The sequence below is a fragment of the Vigna umbellata genome, chromosome 11 (assembly GCF_029865625.1).
Source record: "Vigna umbellata cultivar VRB3 chromosome 11, Vumbellata_1.0, whole genome shotgun sequence".
In the NCBI taxonomy this organism is placed as follows: domain Eukaryota; kingdom Viridiplantae; phylum Streptophyta; class Magnoliopsida; order Fabales; family Fabaceae; genus Vigna; species Vigna umbellata.
The window spans coordinates 19,441,175-19,461,581 of NC_142175.1; the positions used below are offsets into that span (position 1 = coordinate 19,441,175).

At 33.9% G+C, this 20,407-nt stretch overlaps 2 protein-coding genes and 1 non-coding gene across 3 annotated transcripts; all 3 read right to left on the reverse strand.

The window, feature by feature from the left end:
- Positions 1-2,004: 2,004 nt before the first annotated feature.
- On the reverse strand, positions 2,005-6,371 carry LOC148191100 (uncharacterized). The gene is made up of 8 exons (XM_088101290.1): positions 6,323-6,371; positions 6,068-6,262; positions 5,749-5,983; positions 5,499-5,666; positions 5,317-5,424; positions 5,164-5,239; positions 2,169-2,264; positions 2,005-2,094 (listed from the first exon to the last, which is right to left on the reverse strand). Exons 1-8 carry the CDS (start codon positions 6,369-6,371, stop codon positions 2,005-2,007), a joined length of 1,017 nt encoding a protein of 338 aa, XP_087957416.1.
- A 26-nt stretch (positions 6,372-6,397) lies between these two features.
- LOC148191101 (uncharacterized) lies at positions 6,398-8,545 on the reverse strand. The gene has a single exon (XM_088101291.1). It carries the CDS (start codon positions 8,543-8,545, stop codon positions 6,398-6,400), a length of 2,148 nt encoding a protein of 715 aa, XP_087957417.1.
- Positions 8,546-12,148: 3,603 nt separating this feature from the next.
- Positions 12,149-12,251, reverse strand: LOC124849097 (small nucleolar RNA snoR103). Its single transcript, XR_007029738.2, has one exon. It is a non-coding gene; the product is annotated as a small nucleolar RNA snoR103 (small nucleolar RNA).
- Positions 12,252-20,407: the final 8,156 nt, after the last annotated feature.

Here is a 20,407-nt window from a genome sequence, read left to right on the forward strand (position 1 = left end):
ATAGAATTTTATAAACACGTCTCATTACTTTAAGAACACTCTATCTCTCTAAAACACTGTTCTCTTCCCTTCCTCTCGCCTCTCTCTAACTTTTTTCACGATTGAATCCTCTGTTTGATGATTAGGAGGTACCTAGGCGATCACTACGTCAAGGGCTACAAATGTAACCGATCAATTGGGCGAATCGAGCGGGTAAGCGGTTAACCCTTTCCTCTAGCGTCTAGGGTTCTTGATCATGCAAAATGATTCTGTTTGCATGGATCAATAGTTCCTTTCCTTCAATTTCTGACTCAAATTAGGTTTCAAAGGTTCTCTTCTATCACCATTCGGTGATTTGTAGGTGTTTTTAGAGATTGCTTATGGTGCAAGTCACGGTCGGGGTTTTTTAGAATGGTGCGATGTTTCTAGAGGTAAGGGAAGCTAGTTAACTCTTTTGAAATTTTGTAATATTCTATATGAATTTGAGGTAGTGAAAACTTGAGTTAGGGGTTCTGTGTGCAAAGGGTCAGTTTGGGCATTCTTAGTAAGTCATTTGGGACTTAGTAGAGTCCCTAAGTTACTTGGAATTGTGCCACAAATGGTAGAATTCAATTTGGGTCTATAAGTTGAGCTTTTGTGAGTTTTTGAGTGAGATCTTGAGTCTAATTGTTTAGATTGAGGTTAGAAGCGTTTAGACAACATTGGTTAAGTATAATTAGGTATATAACACAATCTAAGAGGGTTAGAAGTTGAGAAAAATAGTTGAAATTGGTAAACTTGGAGTAGGTTGCATAATTCTGCAGAATTGGTCCTACAGATGCAAACTCGCTGAGCGAGTGGATTCGCTCAGCGACTGATTGTAGAGGTGGGTTTTTTGTCTGAGGACTTTAGCTCAGTGAGAGGGTGCGCTGAGCGAATTGTTGAAGTTTGGGAGCACTGTCAGTTTTATTCGGATATCGAGTGGATTCGCTCAACGAGTGCTTGTAGAGGTTGTTTTCTATCTGAGGACTTTAGCTCAGCGAAAGGGTCTGTTGAGCGAGTGGTTGAGGTCTGGGAGCACTGTCAATTTTATTCGAATAACGAATGTATGCGCTGAGCGAGGGAGTTAACGGTCTGGTCCATTGTTTTGTGGGTTTCGCTTAGCGAGGGTATGCGCTGAGCGACTGGTTCAAGTTTTAGTTTATTCTTTAATTCCTTGTTCTAGTTTGAATTTAATGAAGTTTTGGGATCCATTGTGAAGCATGCATGAATATTTTTATTGTGGTAGGTGATTGATTATGTCATGAGTTATGTTTCAAAGTGAAAGTCTGGTTTCAAAGTTGTGAAAGTAAAGTTCCAAAGTAGAATCTCTTGGTGAGATTCAAGTGTATTTTAGAATGAATGCAGGAGCTCAATCTTGGGAGTTATCTTGAAACTCCAATGGTCTTTCATTCTCACATAAAGAGGATTGATCCATGTCGTGAGGAGTAGCAGGAGGCACTAGGACAAAAATGTTTTTTTATACCTGTTTTTGAGTAGGTATAGAAGCAATGGGTATAAAAAAGTTTACGTTTTTTTATACCTACTCTTAAGTTAGTGTAGAAAGTTTTACTTTTTATACCTGTGCTGTTTATAATAGGTATAAAAGTCTTATATTTACACCTGGTACTATGAGAGTAGGTATAAAAAGTCCCCTTCGTTGCTAGAGAAAAAATTTCTTTTTATACCTACTTGTGCTATGATAGGTGTAAAAGAGTCCCACTTTTATACCTGTGGTATTATAACCGGTGTAAAAAACAAGACTTTTTATACCTAATATGGCTTTAACCGGTGTAAATAATGACGTTTTTTTAAAATATTTGATTTGTATGTGCTACTATCCATATTTAGACCTACATAAGATTCAATCCCAGAATACAGTTTAAATAATCAATAACAAGTAATTTACCTAACAAAGTTCCTAAATATATTTACCTAACATAGTTACTTAACATAGTTACACATAAAATAGTTCCTAAACTCAAAATGTAATATTGAAACATTCAATCATTTACAAATGGTTAAAAGAAATGCAGCCCATCGCTCCCGAACATCCTTTATGACATGTTGTTCCAATGGAGACGTGTCATCAAATATCTACACAATGAATAGTTTGAGTCATGTTATAATATTAATGGCTTAAAATCTTAGTTATAAAATGTTCACGTTACCAATTTCCATGAGTCAACGACATTTGCAGATATAATTTTCTGCATGTGCCTCATGACATAATATCCGCACTCAAAGCTTCCCGGTTGACGTGGGCACTACAAGTTAAATTTATAAAGTATCCTAAAATTTATAATTGTATTTATAGTTTGAAAGATTAATTACTTACACTTGGTGCAATGAATTGCAACTTCTTTCTAGAGACGATATGTGTTCCCTACAACCTTGAATATGCCTCAACCACTCTATAAAGTTAAATAAAGTTAAATGTACATTGAAATGAGTCCTAAGGAACTTAGTAAAATCAGTTATGTGTATACAACAAATAAATTATTAAAAAGCTTACAATATTAGTGTACTTTTAATTGCCAAAGTGTGAGGTTTTTTGTGCAATGAACATAAGAGAACTACAAAAAACTGTTGAGAAAGAATTAGTAACAATTGCCAGTGATCCCTGCAGATTCAAACAATAATAGTGTTAAATAACAATTATATAAATAAAATTTTATTAATAAAAAATATATACTTATTGTTGCAAATAAGGTGCTAAAGTACACTTGCTTTTTTCTGTTTACAAAAGCCTCTAAGAGGTACTTTTTTCCGTTTACAAAAGTTTAAAATAAAAAAAAAAAACAGTTTCCTTCAAACTCTTATTTTATACAGTACAATTTTTCCTTCTATTTATGGTAAAAAAGAAGGAAGGAAAGGTTTCATTATCTTCCTTGAGGAGGTGTAGAGATAGCCTAAAAAATTGAAGGATCCGAAAATGCCATTACTCTTTTATACTGGAAGTTGGTAGCTGAGAGGTAATGAAGTTGAAAAGATTGTGTAGATTGAAAAGAAGGTAATGATCCGTTTAAACATTTTTTTTGTTCAGTTAGTGGTAAGATAGACTAGTCACATATGTGTACTCATGATTTTGCCCTTAACTTAGTTCTTATTTTAAAAATAAAGTATATTTTCCACTAGTGCAAAATTCAATAAATATCGTACACAATAATGTGATATTGAATTAGAGAATAACAACTTATGCAAAATCAATAATACCATACTTTTTAAATTTTAATTTTATGTACTACGTAAATTTAATAATGCACTATAATATTAGTTTTTGAGATAATTACTATAAAATTTCGACAAATTTATAATAAATAATATTATTAAAATGTACGACTGTTAACATAAGTATAAATTATTTACTTTATTTTTTTACTATCACAAGGAAACTGAAAATGCATAAAGTATTAATTTCTCAAATCCACCAATATGTCTTTTTTTTAATTTATATTATATCAACTAATCATATATTATCATTGAAATAAATTTAAAATAATTATTTTTAAAAATCATTTTATCAAAGAATTTACGGGTTGGTAGTTTTGTACATTTTCTACATATTTAGAACAAGTACTAAACTAGATATTTAATGTTATAGTACTGATATTTATAAATAAGGAAAAGTTGATGTCAGAGTGATCTATCACCTTAAAGTTTCTGTAAGCATTTGTACCATTGGTATCAAATTACAGCAGAATTCAGCCGCCCTGAAAATTTTCTATTTGTAAAGGTTGAATTAATTTGGAAATGCCATGTATATAAAAGGAAGTGATAATATAAAAGGCAGGGCTTATAGTTGAAGCAGAGAATGGAAGTGTGTTGTTTGTTTGAGATAAATGTTCAAGGAATCAGGAACTTCACTCTTGGTACCATCAGTTCAAGAGTTGTCTAAAGAGATTAAGGAATTTTTCAACCTTCCAATATCAGAGAAGAAAAAGAGGATGTGTGGAGAGAAGAGACAAGATATTTAAGAAAACAAAAAATCATACGTAAAAATTTATCCAGAGGCATAGAAAATCTGGCAGCCTCTGTTTAAGTTTAATTAATACAAGTAAACTTATAACATAAAAGTAGACACATAAGGCAAGCAATACACATAGGATACACTAGTGGAAAAATGACTTTTTATAACGTACAAAAATGACATTTTATATCGTAGTTACTGGGGATATAGTTCTGGGCGATATAGTAAGTCTGCACATTTTATAACGTAGCAAAAATTTACGTTATAATATGTTCAACATATTATAACGTAGTTTCTGATGTACGTTATAATATGTGCAGTTTATTATAACAAATTCTGCATTTGTCCGTTATAATAGGTGGAAGATATTATAACGTACAAAATTTTGTACGTTATAATATGTTATATATTATTACGTATATATTATTGTACGTTATAATATGTGATCAACATACCATATCATACATTGCTTAGTAGGTTATAATAAATGTTTTTAAAAAAAAAATTGATTATTAAATTTGACATCCAATGAAATTATAATAATATTCCTGTATTATCATCTCATCCAATCCATTTATAATAAATATAGCTTTAAATAAACAAATTTATTGAAACTAACAAAATAGAATTCATTTCAAATATTAAATAGTCTAATATTTAATACATCATTTATACATGAAACTATATATTAAATCCAAAATATTACATTAATGTACATACACTATTTAAGTGTAGCCAAGTTTCTACTAACACTTAAAATAAAAGAAGCCTAGTTCCTTCTAATTTCTTCCATGTCTGCAGCTTCCATGGGAGATGAATCATTAAAGATCTACAAATAAAATAATAGAGTTAAAACAATATTGTAATGAATAGTTGGATAAGTATTTAGTTAGTATTTTAATACCTTATTCCATGATTCAATAATGTTTGTACAAATAATGGTATGCATGTGTTTCATTACATAATACCCACACTCATAGCTGCCCAATTGACGTCGACACTGCAAATTAAATACAAATAATGAAGACTCATTCAAATCAAAGACACAAAATATCAGATTATACTCTAGCTAGCCTTTGCACCATGTAGCTCTGTATATTTTGCTAAACCAAATTTCACAAAACCAACAACAGAACCAATTGGTCATAAAAATAACAATCACAAAACACAAAACAAAGAAGGTGAACTTCTCTTACATTAGGTGTGATTATTTGCATCTTCTTCCTAGAAATAGATGGAACACCCCGCAACCTTGAATGAGCTTCCAAAGACCTATACAAAAGTTTGACATCCATCACATCATAATAATAATAATATAGGAAGGAATCAAAATAAAAAGGAAAACTTACGCCTCTAATATATTTTTGATGGACAATGTGTTAGCTTTCTTATGCAAGGAACATAAGAGAACTACAAGAGAACGATCAGGAACAATAACTAGCAATTGCCAATGACCCCTACAAGTTAGAATAATATTAATTAAAAGAAACTTTTGAACTACTCATGAAAAATTAAAAAATTATGTACTTACTTATGCAAGTAAGGTGCTAAATAGACCTCTTTACCAGCTTTTTCAAACATTTCTATCAAGTACTTTTGCACCTCCTCTGATTTATTTCCTACAGTTTGAATTATAACAGGATCAAGAAATCCATAGATAGTAGCATTCCTTCTCTCGATGCAGAGGTGATGCAAATACCTTCAATATCAACAAATAATGTTCAAATAAATACACGAATGCAATATGATAGTATTTCCATGGTTTGTGAAGGTTTACTTACAAATTCCAAAGTTGTAGAACTGTTGTAGAGAGGAGATCATTACCAATGACAATTTCACAAATATCCCTATGACATACATATAAAGTGGTGGTAGTAGTCTTGCATGTGAGTTCAGAAGGCATATCTATCTCAATAGTTTTATTCCCCATTGTGACTACCGCTGCACCAAGTTGTTGGAGAGGAGACAATTGTGGTTGAGGAGGTGTAACAATGTTTGTATTCTTAGAAACGTCCTATATTTGACCACAAAATAAGTCCAATATTATATGCATCCAAATACAACAAATACATAAGTAATTAAGGCAAATATGAATATAAATTCTTACTAAAATTGGCTTTGCCAATCTGGCTGGCCAAATGATAAAATTTCCTGGAGCTTGCCCCACTGTTTGAACCTCTTCACTAGGCAAAGGAACACGAGCAGAAGAATCTTTAATATCTACAACCACCACTCGCAACATATCATCTTTAATAGCCTCGTGGTGGATGGTGCTTCCCAAATTATATATTTTACCTAAGATACAAAAAAGATGACAATTGTTGAGTAAAATGGTATAAATGACTTACTTAGCACATATATAGAGAGGCAACAAGTATAGAGAGGCTGCAAGTATAGACAACATTGTGGTTCAAAGGCTAAATGCAATTTTCAAAATGATTCAATATCAGGAATGTGGATACAGATTTCAATGATATCAAAAAATGATGGAGGGAAATACATTTCCAACTCACATAATATAACTTTAGCCTCATTCTCCAAATAGTCCAACCATGCAGGCTCAAAAACTTTACTACAAATGGCATTAAAAAAGAAGCATAATCTAGTTAATGCATATCTAATATTCTTAGGCAATATTCCTCGAATCGCCACTGGTAGGAGTTGTTGCATTAAAACATGACAATCATGAGATTTTAACCCAAGTAATTTTAAATCCTTCATAGATACAAGTCGTTTCACATTGGAAGAGTAACCATGCGGAACTTTCACACCATGTAAAAACTCACAGAAACTTCTCTTTTCTTGTTTAGATAATGTGTGACATGCTGGAGGCAAGTATGTTCGTTTGCCATGAGATTGTGGAGCTAATTGTTCTCTTATTCCCATTTCAACCAAGTCCAAGCGACTCTTCATACCATCTTTTGTCTTGCCTTGAATATTAAGGAGTGTTCCAATAATACTGTCACACACATTTTTCTCTACATGCATGACATCTATACAATGTCTCACATCAAGCATCCTCCAATATGGGAGATCAAAGAAGATTGATCTTTTCTTCCATATGTTTGTAGTTGTGGCTTGCTTTTTTGTCTTGCCAAGCACAACATTTATGTCCTTTACACGTTCATATACTTCTAATCCACTTAAAGGCGTTGGAGCTATTTCATTTTCTTGACATCCATTAAATGCTTTTTTTAATTTACGAAAAGGATGGTTTGCACTAAGAAATCTTCGATGTCCAATGTAAACCGTTTTCTTTCCATGCTTAAGTTGATGGTGACATGTGCCTTCTTCACATATAGGGCATGCTTTGTGACCCTTTGTGCTATACCCACTCAAATTACCATATGCTGGAAAGTCATTGATTGTACAAAATAACATGGCATGCAACTTAAAAGTGGAGCCTACGTACCCGTCGAACACATCAACGCCTTCCTCCCACAACATTTTCAAATCTTCAACTAGCGGGCTTAAATAAACATCAATGTCGTTTCCTGGTTGTCGTGGACCAGAAACCATTAAAGATAACATGACGTATTTACGTTTCATGCACAACCAAGGCGGTAAGTTGTAGATCACTAACATGACAGGCCATGAGCTATGTCTACTACTCAAGTTACCGTACGGGTTCATTCCATCTGTAGCAAGTCCAAGTCTAAGGTTTCTTGGATCATTTCCAAAATATGGAAACATTGAATCTATTGTCTGCCATTGACTACAATCAGCTGGATGTCTTATTTGACCATCTCTTTTACGTTCATCTACATGCCATCTAATGAGTTTTGCATCTTTGACATTAGCAAATAATCTTTTAAACCTTGGAATTATGGGAAGATACCACAACACATTTGCTGGAACACCCTTCCTCACATCATCTTCGAAGTCACCATCTTTTTGCTTGTATCTTGATAACCCACAATGTGGACACTGATGTAACTTTTCATATTCCTTCCTGTACAACACACAATCGTTCGGACAAGCATGAATCTTTTTATACTCCATACCCATTGGACATAATATCTTCTCCGCATCATAATTAGATGTTGGCATCGTATTACCTTCAGGAAGAATGTCACTCACTAACTCAAGCAATTCGGTGAAACTCTTATCACTCCACCCATTTCTTGCCTTCACATTAAATAGTTTTAATATTGCCGACAATTTAGTGTACTTAATGCACCCTGAATACAAAGGCATTTTTGCATCACTACACAAAGTTTCATACATATGTGATCGTGCAAAGACATCATCTCCAACATCACGAATCATTTGCTCCAAACCATCTTCCATAACCAAATCCACTTCTTCTGCTTCAGTTTGAGACACATGTGCTATTGGCACTTCTACTAATTCACCATGCCATGTCCACTTGGTGTAGCTCCTTAGGAACCCATCACACAAAACATGCTCTCGTATTACTGCAATGGGTAGTCTCCGCTCGTTCAAGCAATTCACACATGGACAATAAAATCTTCCATTATTATTTGCTACATTCCTCGTAGCAAACTCAATAAATTGTTCCACTCCTCTCTCATATTCTTCGGTTGTTCGTTTAGATTTTATCCAACTTCGGTCCATACTAACGTTCTGTGCCAATGAACTGAAACCAAGAAAGTGGTGACACTTTAACGTTTATTTAACAACGTTAGGCTTTGTAGACCGCTACAACTCAAAAACACTATAAATGTTATTTAATAACGTTTATGAAAACCTCTAAGATTATTTTTTTGTGTTGTGTTCATTCTCAATGACCCTCATACTACTCTTATTCCTAAAAGACAATAAATTAAAGACAATATATAGGAATGCTATCATACGCACATAATCATACATACCACCTACCTCCTATTATTCACACATCAATCATTAACCATCACCACATATTTTATCTTCTAAATGTTAAAATATATTTTATTCTTTAAATTTGAATAAAAGCATGCTTTTAGCTTTTAAATACTATATTCTAAATTTCGAAAATACTAAAAGATTTATTTTATTTTCTAAAAAGATATTTTAAAATTTGTTCCATTACTTTGAAGAATGATCAAATTGTATCGAACAAGTTTAACATCATAACCGTTATGAGTCTTAAAAAATAAAAATAATAATAGATTATCACACATTTATATTTAATAAGAGTAAAAAAATTATAAAGAGTGAATTTTTGTAATTATTTTTTTTAAAAAAAGTGAAATATATAAAAAATCAAATAAATAAAAAAGAATTATGTGGGTAAAAGTATATTTTTACATAATAAAGAAGCTTATCATAACCAAGTTTCTGCTCAAAGCAAAATCCAAGACTACCATACTTGAAGCCGACTTTTCATATAATAAATATTAGTTATAACTAAATAATATGCAATCACTTTAGCTATCTTCATGAAAATAAAAGTATTCTTGGCGTATAAAAAATCATTCTACATGTGAAGGTTCTCCTGCTCCTGTAAAAGGAACTCTTCCATACACAATCTTATGCCACATTTATATATTAATAATCAAAGGCATATGACTTAGTATTATGCTTTGATGTAAAGGCAGCAAGAAAAATATACTTGAAGACTACTACTACTACTCAGTGTGCCCTGCAATAACACTCCCAACAGACTTTACTTCAAAGTATCATCACACAACCTATATATATATAGACTCCTCTGTTTTCCCATTCTTCTTCAAAGGAACAAATTCAAAGGAAAGCTCTGTGCAATTTGTTCCATTACTTTTGTGTATATTATAGGCACCATTGGTGTTAAACTAAACCACTGTCACATCTCACCTAACTTATCAAACACATTAGTTATTAAATTAATCACAGAGAATTTTGTGAAAGCACACACATACGAAAAGAAGTTTTCCTGATAAATTTAATCTAAAGGGAGCAAAAGAAATCTCTAGAGTCATATATGAATAAAAAAAGGCTAAAATAAACTGAAATAAAAATCTTACATTAACCAAGTTGAAGCAATAATAATGGCAAAGGTGTGGAAATCACTGAACAACTTGATTGTCTTCCTGTAGAGAACAAAGCATAAAATTTAAATTAGAACTGAAATATCATCTCACATTATAAGTCACAACAAATACAAACTGAAAAAATCAGCTTCCCATGGGATTGAGGATGCTATAGTAATATCGTGCATATGTATCTAAGCAGTCTACTATACAACCCTTTTTGTCTGAAATAGTTATTTGAAAGGAACCATCAATTATTTTGATAACAAAAATCTTAGTTACTATATCAACTTAGAAACTAACTTACTATAGTATTTTTTATTTTATCAACTAGCTTAAAAAGAAGAAGAATTGTTTGATAATACAGTAATGATATATACCTTATCTATTGGAATCTTAAACATCTTACCTAACTCTTCTTTTAATCTTGCTTTAATATATTATTAAGCTTAAACACAATTATTACTCTTAAATTAATATTACACACTTACGTTAGTGGATGAAACACAGGTACAATGTATATATTTGACGAATATTCGTAAGGTGTGGAGGGATATGGACATGATAACATCATGTTGAAGAGCTAATTGACCCAAATCTGATTTAATTGGAGAGTGTTGTAGGAAAGGGGATGAAAGTAAAGGTGGAGAGACAACAGCTTAATATATCCAAGCATATGCCAATGCAGTGGTTGTAAGTTCAGATTTGTGAAAGCTACACATTGAGTTGCTTTGCTGTGTTTCCTACATTAAACGTACATAGCTTCGTCTCAACTTTAATGTCCCCTCAACTATGAAGAATAAATAGCTAAGTAGGAAAAGAAAGAAAGAACTTATACTCCAACAACAGTAGAAAACCTTTTTTATTTTTATTTCAAAGTAATATTTCCCACTTCCTTTCATTTCTTCATAAAAGTAGAAATCTCTTTATTTATTTCTCAAACTTTTCTTTTATTAATTTTTTTTTGTATCTTGGTTTTTTTCAATAATTATATTTTCTTCGATTTTTCTTGATACAAACTCCTCACATCCTTCTCCAGAGACAACCTTTCTTGAACAAATTATTATGTCAAATTGTTCTAAGGTTTAAGAAAATCGTGAAGACAAAGCTCATCAAATAAAAATACGTACAAATTATTATAACAGTAAATGGAGAGTGTATAAAATTTAATACAAATCAATATGGAGTGAGCAAATTGATTTAAGCATGGGCAGTTGAGAGAAAGAGTAGCAGAGATAATGGAAGAATACAGTTCAACATTACTATGCCCAATACACACGAGACTTAAAACACGATTTTTTGTTCTTCAAGAATCAATGAAAACTAAATTAACAGGATAAAAAGAGGGGAAAAGTGTTACAGAGAAGAATGTGAACTATAATTACCTTCAAAATTCTCCAATCCCCACTGTGGATAAGGCTCCCTCCTCCACCTCTCTCTTGTGTTAACGCCGCTAATTTCTCCACCAAACGAAACACAATCCCCACCAATCTAAGAAATTAGTGAAATTAATAGAAGAAAAACATAACAAATTAGGGAAAAACATAAAACCTACTTGGTTAGACTTCAGAGAATTCGAGGAAGAGGCAGCGGAGCTACGTGAGCGGAAAGAGGCAGCGGAGCTGCGTGAGCGGAAAGAGGCAGCGGAGCTGCGTGAGCGGAAAGAGGCAGCGGAGCGTGAGAGGAATGAGAGTGAGAGGGAACGTGAAGAGAGGAATGAGACGAACGCAATGAGACTGAGAGAAAACGTAAAGAGAGAAATGAGACGAAGAGGAAGAGAGGAATGAGAGTGAGAGGGAACGTGAAAAGAGGAATGAGAGTGAGAGGGAGCGTGAAAAGAGGAACGAGAGTGAGAGGGATCCTGAGATATTATAACTGATTTCTAAAAGTCCGTTATAATACATCAATAATAGGTTTTCAACTTATTTACAAGTTTGCCACCGCTTTTCATATTATAACTGATTTTCAGAACTACGTTATAATATGTCTTAAACTTATTTACAAATTTGCCACCGCGTCTCATATTATAACTGATTTAAAAAACTACGTTATAATATCTCCCTATTATGATGGATAATTTTTGTCCGTTATAATAGGTTTGTTATAAAATGTCATTTTTCTACTAGTGATATTAAAAAGAAGAATCCAATCACTACACATCAAAGAATTTTAATTAGCCATAATGTGCCACATAGAAGTTGTCACATCCACTATAATTGTGAAATTAGTTCAATGTATGTGGGACCTTTATGGATAACTTGGATTTAGTCAATCCAACCTAAAGCCCACATATTGTTTTTTGTCCATATTTACAGCAGGTACACATACTTAGTGCCCAACCAAGAATTAGGACATTCAAATTCAGTTTGCCCCTTATCTCATGGGCATTAGGTTAAATTCCTATAAAAACTGAAAAAAAAACATTACAACAAAGATATTCTTTTTTTACCTTCCAGTTAGTTGATTTTTTTTCATTTTTCCCAATATTTTTCTTTATGCTTCACCACCAACACAACCCTAAATAAATTGGCTTAAGTACTTAAATTCCAAAACACACCACCATCAAATCAAATCCACACACATCCAAATCTAAGCATTGGACAAAACAAGCAAAAAGAAAAACGAGTGTCAATGACTATTTCCAAATTCAAAGTTTAGCCAAATAATTCATCACGCTGATATACAGTGAAGTACAATGAAGATAAGCAAAAACTATCCGCTATAACAATATTGAGGAAGAAGAAAGCAATTCACCTTGCTTGGTTGATGTAATAGTTTGATTCTTCTAACCTCTTGAACCTCTTCTATTAGTCCATCCACATCCTAGCAATGAGGGACAATAAATATTATATACCACTAACGCATCTTTAGAGATTTTTCATATTTATATACATTGCAAAATGAAGGATGATACAACATGATATGAATATACTATGTAAATTACAAGCAAAGAACTACAAACAGAGTATTCAGAAAACAAAAACCTTATATTTTCATTTTTTCAGTTCAAGCCTGAGTATTTTTATGCATTGAATTTTTCACATGAATGAAAGTGTGAAAATTTATATGTGAAGTTTGTGTAACAAAATTATGAATTAGCATAATGTTTTGGAGAAGATTATGTAACAAAAAATCCAGATATCGAAGAAGACCTATTTGAGAAAGTTTACAAGCTTCTTCACTTCAAACTTCTCTTGGATCAATTCTCCTTCATTTTGAGTCAACTTAACTGCTAAAGCTTCCACCTGTGAGGAATATATTGTTAAGTATGAATGTTTAGCATCATTAACATGAATTGAAGAGCTAAAATAATTTTCCTCATGCATTATGAAATAGCTTTGCAGAAATATGCGGGGTTCAGAAAAAGGAAACTAAAACACGCTTCACAAAAGTAAGCCCGATGATTGAGCCTTGATATTATTCATCACGCTGATACGAGATCCAAATATACCCACCAAAACACATTTAGGAAAGACACACCCAACTATTAAAAATTAATAAAGAAAACAACGACAAAAAAACAAAAAATGGACAGAATCCTTCATGATATTAATTTCAATGGAAAGCGAGAAATAAAGAGAGAGAGAAAGCAAGTTTTGGTGAGAAAAAGGTAAATTGAAGCGGCAAAAAGAAACTAAAATAAAAAATGTTTGCCTCAGACCTCAAGAGAACTTGATGGTTTAATCGATGCAAAACCCTGAAGGAACCAAGGAAGCCTAGAACCCTAGAATGGATCGATTGATCAGTGGAAAAGGGGTTTTAAACGGTGGGAAGGGATTATAATCGGTAGAATGTGATTATAATTGGTGGAAGATGTAGATTGAAGGCGAAATGGTGTTTAAATGAAGTTTCAATCGGTTAAAGATGAGGAAATGAGGAAATGCTGGAGAAACCCTAACCTGAAAGTGAGGAAGATGCTCTATGATGGTGAAGGATGAGCTCTCGAGCCACTGAAATCTTGAGGAAGACAACGCACACAATGAAAATGCTCTCTGATGTGCGAGAGAGAAAAAGAAGATGTGAATGCTGCTTTACCCAAACCCGAACAACTTCAAATGCGAAAAGGAAGATGATAAATGCACAAGTGAGTGAATGTGAGATAGAATATGTGAGGAACAACTTCAAACGCGAACAAGAGCTTTACCCAACCACCTCAATACGATCGAACATTGAATTTTTGAGAAAGTATTGCAGGAAAAACAAATGAATATGGATGGAAGACCACCAAGGAATCACATTGGACCTCTTACTAGAGCCATAACAAGGAAAATACAAGAAGAAGAAGGATCACCTAACACTTTACTTCTATGGAAGGTTACTTATAAAAATCCTTCTTCTCTTATCTAAAACATTTATACTATTGTTTGTAGGGTCTAATAAAGCTTGGAGACCATGATTGAGCCATCGAAGAAGCTAAATAAGCCAAGGAAAGCAAAGGAGCTAAAAAGGGGACAAAAAGAGGTGATTTCCGGATTGGGAAGATTGGCTTCCGGATTAGAAGTGTGAAGGAATTTGCCTTCTGGATTCTGAAATGGCCTATCCAAAAACCTGCCTGGCCCAGCCACTGCGTATCAGATTTTGAAATGCACATGCTTTCCTTATGTGTTTGGAGAGGGAAACGTGACCCAGCTAGCTTGGCCTCCAAGCTCGTTTTTCATTTTGAATTTCGGAGGGAATTTGGACCATATTTGAGGCCCCTCTTCACCTATAAATAAGAGGGCCTCTCCATTGTAAATTTTTACTTTTGAGCTTAGTAAAATGCTACTGAAATTGTTTTTAGCCCTATTGCTGTTGAGTTACTCTTGATTTTTGACTTTTTCACATTTCCTCTAGCTTCCTTCCTTAGTAGGAAGGCCCTCTGAGTTGTGAGGCCTCCTCCACACACTTCTCTTCACTTTAAACACTTCAAGCACCTCATTTACCTACATTATTTCGCTGCACCTTTGTCCATTTCTATGCTACAGTGGTTTGAAGCTCCTACTTGTATGATTCTAGCTGGGAGTAGCTTCCATAAAGTAGTATCAGAGCTTATGCCGTCCACGCACCAAGAGCTAAGCTATTTCATTCATTGTCCTTTCCAATTCTGTATTCTGTTTTGCATTCTGTCCAGATTATTCTTCCAGCACTGTTTCAGTTTTTTTTATACTGTTCTTCTTAATTTGGTGTGTTTAATCATTGTTTGGTGTGCTTCCATTCTGTTATCATGTTTTTCCTTTATTTTAAACGGTGAATTTGGTGTGGTTGAGTCATTTCCAACTTTAATTTTCAAATTCAGTAGTGTCTTAGTCTTGGGAACTTTATAGTTACAGTTTTCATTTTGTCTCTGTTTGGTTTTCATTTCTGCTGGATTATTTCGTTTTTGCTTGAGTTCAAATGCTAGACAAGCTATATATCTACCAATTAAGGCAATGAAGACTTTTTCTAGCCTTGGTGATACAAGCTGAAGCACTCAAAAGAAAATCTGATTTTCAATACTCTTTCAATTATGATGCATAATTTTTATTCTGGTTTAAGTTGTTAAATTTGTTCCAGCTATTTTCCATTGAGTTTGAAGCTTGGTACAACATTGTTTAGTGTTGTTGGAGGTTGCTAAAGGTGTAGCAAACCATAATAAGCAATGAAATGCAATATGCATAGCTTGGTTGCTCAAAATCCTTAGCATCTTACTATTTCAGCTTTATTCTAGCTTTTCACCATGCTAAAATTCTTTGTTTGGTCATGCTAAGCTTTCCAATTCTAGCTTAGATCAGTGCATTTACACTTCCTTGAGTCAATTTGATCACTGTTCCAGCTTTTGATTCTGTTAAAACAAATTTTGGTGGTGAGTTGGTGTATTTTACTACATATTTGGCTATTGCAAGGTCTGATTCAGTTGGTGTTGTTTCTTTGCTATTTAAAAGCTTGAACAAGTTTAAATTGATTTTTGAAAGTTGCTAGCACTGTTCATTTGGTCCAATTTTAGCCTATATGCAAATTTGCCTATTAATCCATCACATTTTGAGTTGAATTGGAAGTGAACCAGTGATTTTGAGTTTTAAACAGTTTCTGAGTTGTTTAAGAGTTTGAACACACTTAAAATCATCAAGCAAAGTTGTTTGGTCATTTACATGAGCTGTTGAATCAATTCCATTCGTTTTTGGGTTTAAAACCACCATTTCAGTCCATTTTTCTGGTGTAGAATTTCAATTTCAGCCACTATTTGGTTTTTAACTTTGCATAATTCAATTCTGGATTGGTAAAAGTTGGTTCAATGTTTAAAAATAATATTAAATGATCAAAAGAAGTAATATCCAGTGATAAAAAGCATATAGAACCTTGCAATCCAGATTAGAAGCCCAAAAACTCAAAAACTCCAAATCTGAAATTCATTGGGGCATTTTATCAAACACTTTGGTAAAATATCAAACAGTTTGGTCTGGATGAGTTTGTGATCTGAAATTTCCTTTTTTATTGCTTTATTAATTTGTTCTAGTGCCATTATTAGGTTCCTTTTGAGTGCTTGTTGTTATTCCATCCCTGTTTCCATTTGATTTCCTCATTCTTGGCTTCCAAGTTGTCAAAAATTCAGAAAACTGGTTTGAAATTCTGGTGCAGTTTGCTAATTCTGTTTGGTGTGTTTTGAGTTGGATCTTGAAGTGTTATGTTAGCTATTGTGAGGCATCCAGAAGCAGAAACCTTCACCTACTGAGGTAGCATCTTAGGAAGTGGAAAGGGGGCTGAAGTGGAAACAGAAAGGGTGCTTTTGAGCAGCTGTAATCCTGCTGTTCCAGCAGCTAAAATACACTAGAAAAGCTTACTTTGCAGCCTGTTTTGGAGTGGCAAACAACAACAACCAAATATTGAAGTCTCATTAGTTTTAGACATTATTTTAAGCTTGTTTAAGTCACATATCACGAAACCTTTGCTGTTTAAAGTTGATTTTTGGTTTTTGGCTAAGTGACTTGGGAAAATGCTCTTGAAGTAATTCCAAGATCACATTTGAACCTTGTAATAGTGTAATTTCGTTTCCTTAGTGTGAAAGTGTGTCAAGGGGCTCAAAGTGTCACTTGCACTTTCACTTAGGGCCGTCTAGCATTTACATTTTGCATCTTTATTGCTTTCTTTAAATTGCTTGTTTGATCTTTTTGTTTTAAGTCTCCGTGGTATATAGGATAGCAGAACATCTAGCGAAACCTTCTTTTGGTTTTTAGGAGCATTTCATTAACATTTGAAAATATTTTGAAAGATTTCTACCTAGAAACTAAGGTAAAAGATAATTCTAAGGAAACTCTGGCTAGGAAGAACTTGGTTTCTAAGCATGTCCAATTGTGACTCACCTCTTCTTCCTGGGAGCTACTTGGAAACATTTTTTACTTCTAGAATCTCTTTAGAAATCCTTCACCAAAAACAAAGAAAGATTGTGAAAACCTTTTCACTCATTACTTGTGCAAGTTTTTGAAAACCTTGTGAAAATCATTTCTACATACTTGACAAGGATGAGTCAATCTAGTGTCCAAGGGAGTGTGAGACCTAAAAGTGAGAGCTTACAACTAAGAGAGGAATTTGAGCAAATGTTCCAACAAAGGGACAAAGAGATTAGTGAGCTCAAGGATATGATTGGTCAACTTTTGATCAATCATGACAAGGGTAAAAAGAAAGAAGGGTCTTCACATAGAAGAAGAGAATACCTTGGAGATACATCATCTCCACCTAGTGAACCTGAGCATTATAGTAGTCATCACAATGATGTGGAAAAGATGATGTGGAAGAATATCTGGAATGGGAGATGAAAGTTGAGCAATTGTTTGAGTGCCACAAAATAGATGATGAGAGGAGAGTAACTATGGCCTCTTTAAGCTTTCAAGGCTATGCCTTATATTGCTGGACAACCTTGGTAAAAGACCTGAGATTGAGACACGTACCTTCCATTAGGTATTGGAATGAGTTGAGGTTTGCCTTAAGAAGAAGGCATGTACCAGCATATTATGATAGGGAGTTAATGGACAAACTCCATAAACTCCAACAAAGAAACATAAGTGTTGAGGAATATAGGCAAAAAATGGAGTTACTCATGTTGAGAGCTGGGATAAGAGAGGAACCAAGGATAACAATTGCTAGGTTCCAAAGTGGACTTAACTATGACATAAAAGATAAGGTAGAACTCTTACCTTATAATGATCTCAATGAATTAGTCCAACTTTGTGTGAGGGTGGAGCAACAACTCAAGAGGAAAGGCTCCACTAAAAAGGACTACCCTACTAGTTCTAGCCATAAGAGAGAATACAAGAGGAAGGGTAGTCTATCTAAGCGAAGGTATGATGGGTCTAGGGAGAGAGAGAGAAAAAGAAAAAGCTAAAGAACCTTCAAGAGACCATAGAAGTAAGGAGACTAAGAGCTTTAGATGTGGGGAAAAAGGACACTATGCATCTGAGTGTCGCAATAGAAGGTCAACTTACATTCTTGAGCATGAGAGTGAAAGTGAGGGTTCTTCATATAGTGAATCTGAAACATCCACTTCTGAAGAAGAAGAAGCTTTACCTTGTGATGGTGACTTACTCATGGTAAGGAGACTCCTTGAAAGTAAACATGTTGAGCTAGAACAGTCACAAAGGGAGAACCTATTCCACACAAGATGTAAAGTTTTTGAAAAGACATGTTTAATGATTGTGGATAGTGGCTCTTGTTGTAACTGCTGTAGTTCAAGAATGGTAGAGAAGCTAGGCTTAACTACTACTCCTCATCCTAAACCTTATAAACTTCAATGGATCAAAGAGGATGAAGGAATAGTAGTCAAAGAACAAGTGAGTGTACTCATTTCCATTGGAAAATACGAAGACCAAATTGTTTGTGATATAGTACCAATGGAAGCTGGGCACATATTACTTGGAAGGCCTTGGCAATTTGATAAGCAAGCTCTACATGATGGAGTCACCAACAAAATCACCATTCAACACAAGGGCAAGAAGATTGTTTTGTGTCCTCTTACACCTTTACAAGTAAGAGAGGACCAAATAATTCTTAAGAAGAAGTTGGATGGAGAAAAGAAAAATGAAAATAGGAAAGAGAAAAAGGAGAAGAATATGGGTTTGGTAAATAGTGCCTCAACCAAAGAAGTTGTCCAACCCCAAACTTTGAAAAGTTCTAAAAATATTTTGCTTGGACAATCTCATTTTCTTCTTTATTGCAAAGAGGCACTTGTTTCAGTAAATTATGAACTTGGTTCTCTACCAAAGGGGTTGCAAAAACTTTTAAAGAGTTTGATGATTTATTTCCTAAAGAGGTACCAAGTGGCTAACCACCTTTGAGGGGAATAGAACATCAAATAGATTTGGTGCTTGGGGCAAGCCTTCCTAATAGGCTAGCCTATAGAACCAACCCCATGGAAATAAAAGAAATACAGAAACAAGTTAATGAATTATTGAATAAAGGGTGGATTCAAAAGAGCCTAAGTCTTTGTGTTGTGCCTGTGTTTTTTGTTCCTAAGAATGATGGATCTTAGAGAATGAGTACAGATTGTAGGGCCATCAACAACATAACTGTTAAATATAGACACCCCATTCCTAGATTAGATGACATGTTAGATGAATTACATGGAGCAAACATTTTCACCAAAATTGATCTCAAAAGCGGATATCATCAAATAAGAATTAAAGAGTGAGATGAATGGAAAACCGCTTTCAAGACCAAGTTTGGTTTGTATGAATGGTTAGTCATGCCCTTTGGCTTGACCAATGCTCCTAGTACATTCATGAATGAACCATGTCCTTAGGGAATGCATATGAAGGTTTTTAGTGGTCTCCTTTGATGATATCTTAATATATAGTCAAGGTCTTCAAGAGCATCTTAGCCATGTAAAAAAGGTCTTTCTTCTTCTTAGAGAACATCATCTCTTTGCCAACTTTGATAAATGTACTTTTTGTCAAGAAAGTGTGATTTTCCTTGGATTCAAAGTTGGAAAAGAAGATGTACATGTTGATCCTGAGAAGATCAAGGCCATACTAGAATGGCCAACCCCTAAGACAGTAGGAGAGGTAAGAAGTTTCCATGGATTACCCAGTTTTTATAGGAGATTTGTTAAAGACTTCTCCACAATAGTTGCTCCTTTAAATGAACTAGTCAAGAAAGATGCACCTATTCTAGTCTTGCTTGATTTTTCCAAAGCCTTTGAACTAGAATGTGATGCATCTGGGGTAGGGATAGGAGATGTTTTAATTGAAGAAGGTCATCCCGTAGCTTACTTCAGTGAAAAACTTAGGGGACCTACTTTAAACTATCCTACCTATGATAAAGAGTTGTATGCCCTCATTAGAGCTTTAAAGACTTGGGAGCATTATTTGGTAAATCGAGAATTCATTATATATACTGACCATGAACCTCTCAAGTATCTTAAAGGGCAAGGAAAGCTAAACAAGAGACATGCCAAGCGGGTGGAATACCTGGAGTAATTTCCCTATGTCATCAAACGCAAAAAGGGAAGTACTAATGTTGTTGCGGATGCTTTATCTAGAAG

Coding starts and splice junctions, on each gene's coding strand:
- LOC148191100 (XM_088101290.1), bottom strand. CDS start 6,371: ATGTTGTCTATACTTGCAGCCTCTCTATACTTGTTGCCTCTCTATATA. Junction 5,425..5,498: donor TTAGCACCTTACTTGCATAA/GTAAGTACATAA, acceptor TCTAACTTGTAG/GGGTCATTGGCAATTGCTAG. Junction 5,240..5,316: donor ATCAAAAATATATTAGAGGC/GTAAGTTTTCCT, acceptor ACTTTTGTATAG/GTCTTTGGAAGCTCATTCAA.
- LOC148191101 (XM_088101291.1), bottom strand. CDS start 8,545: ATGGACCGAAGTTGGATAAAATCTAAACGAACAACCGAAGAATATGAG.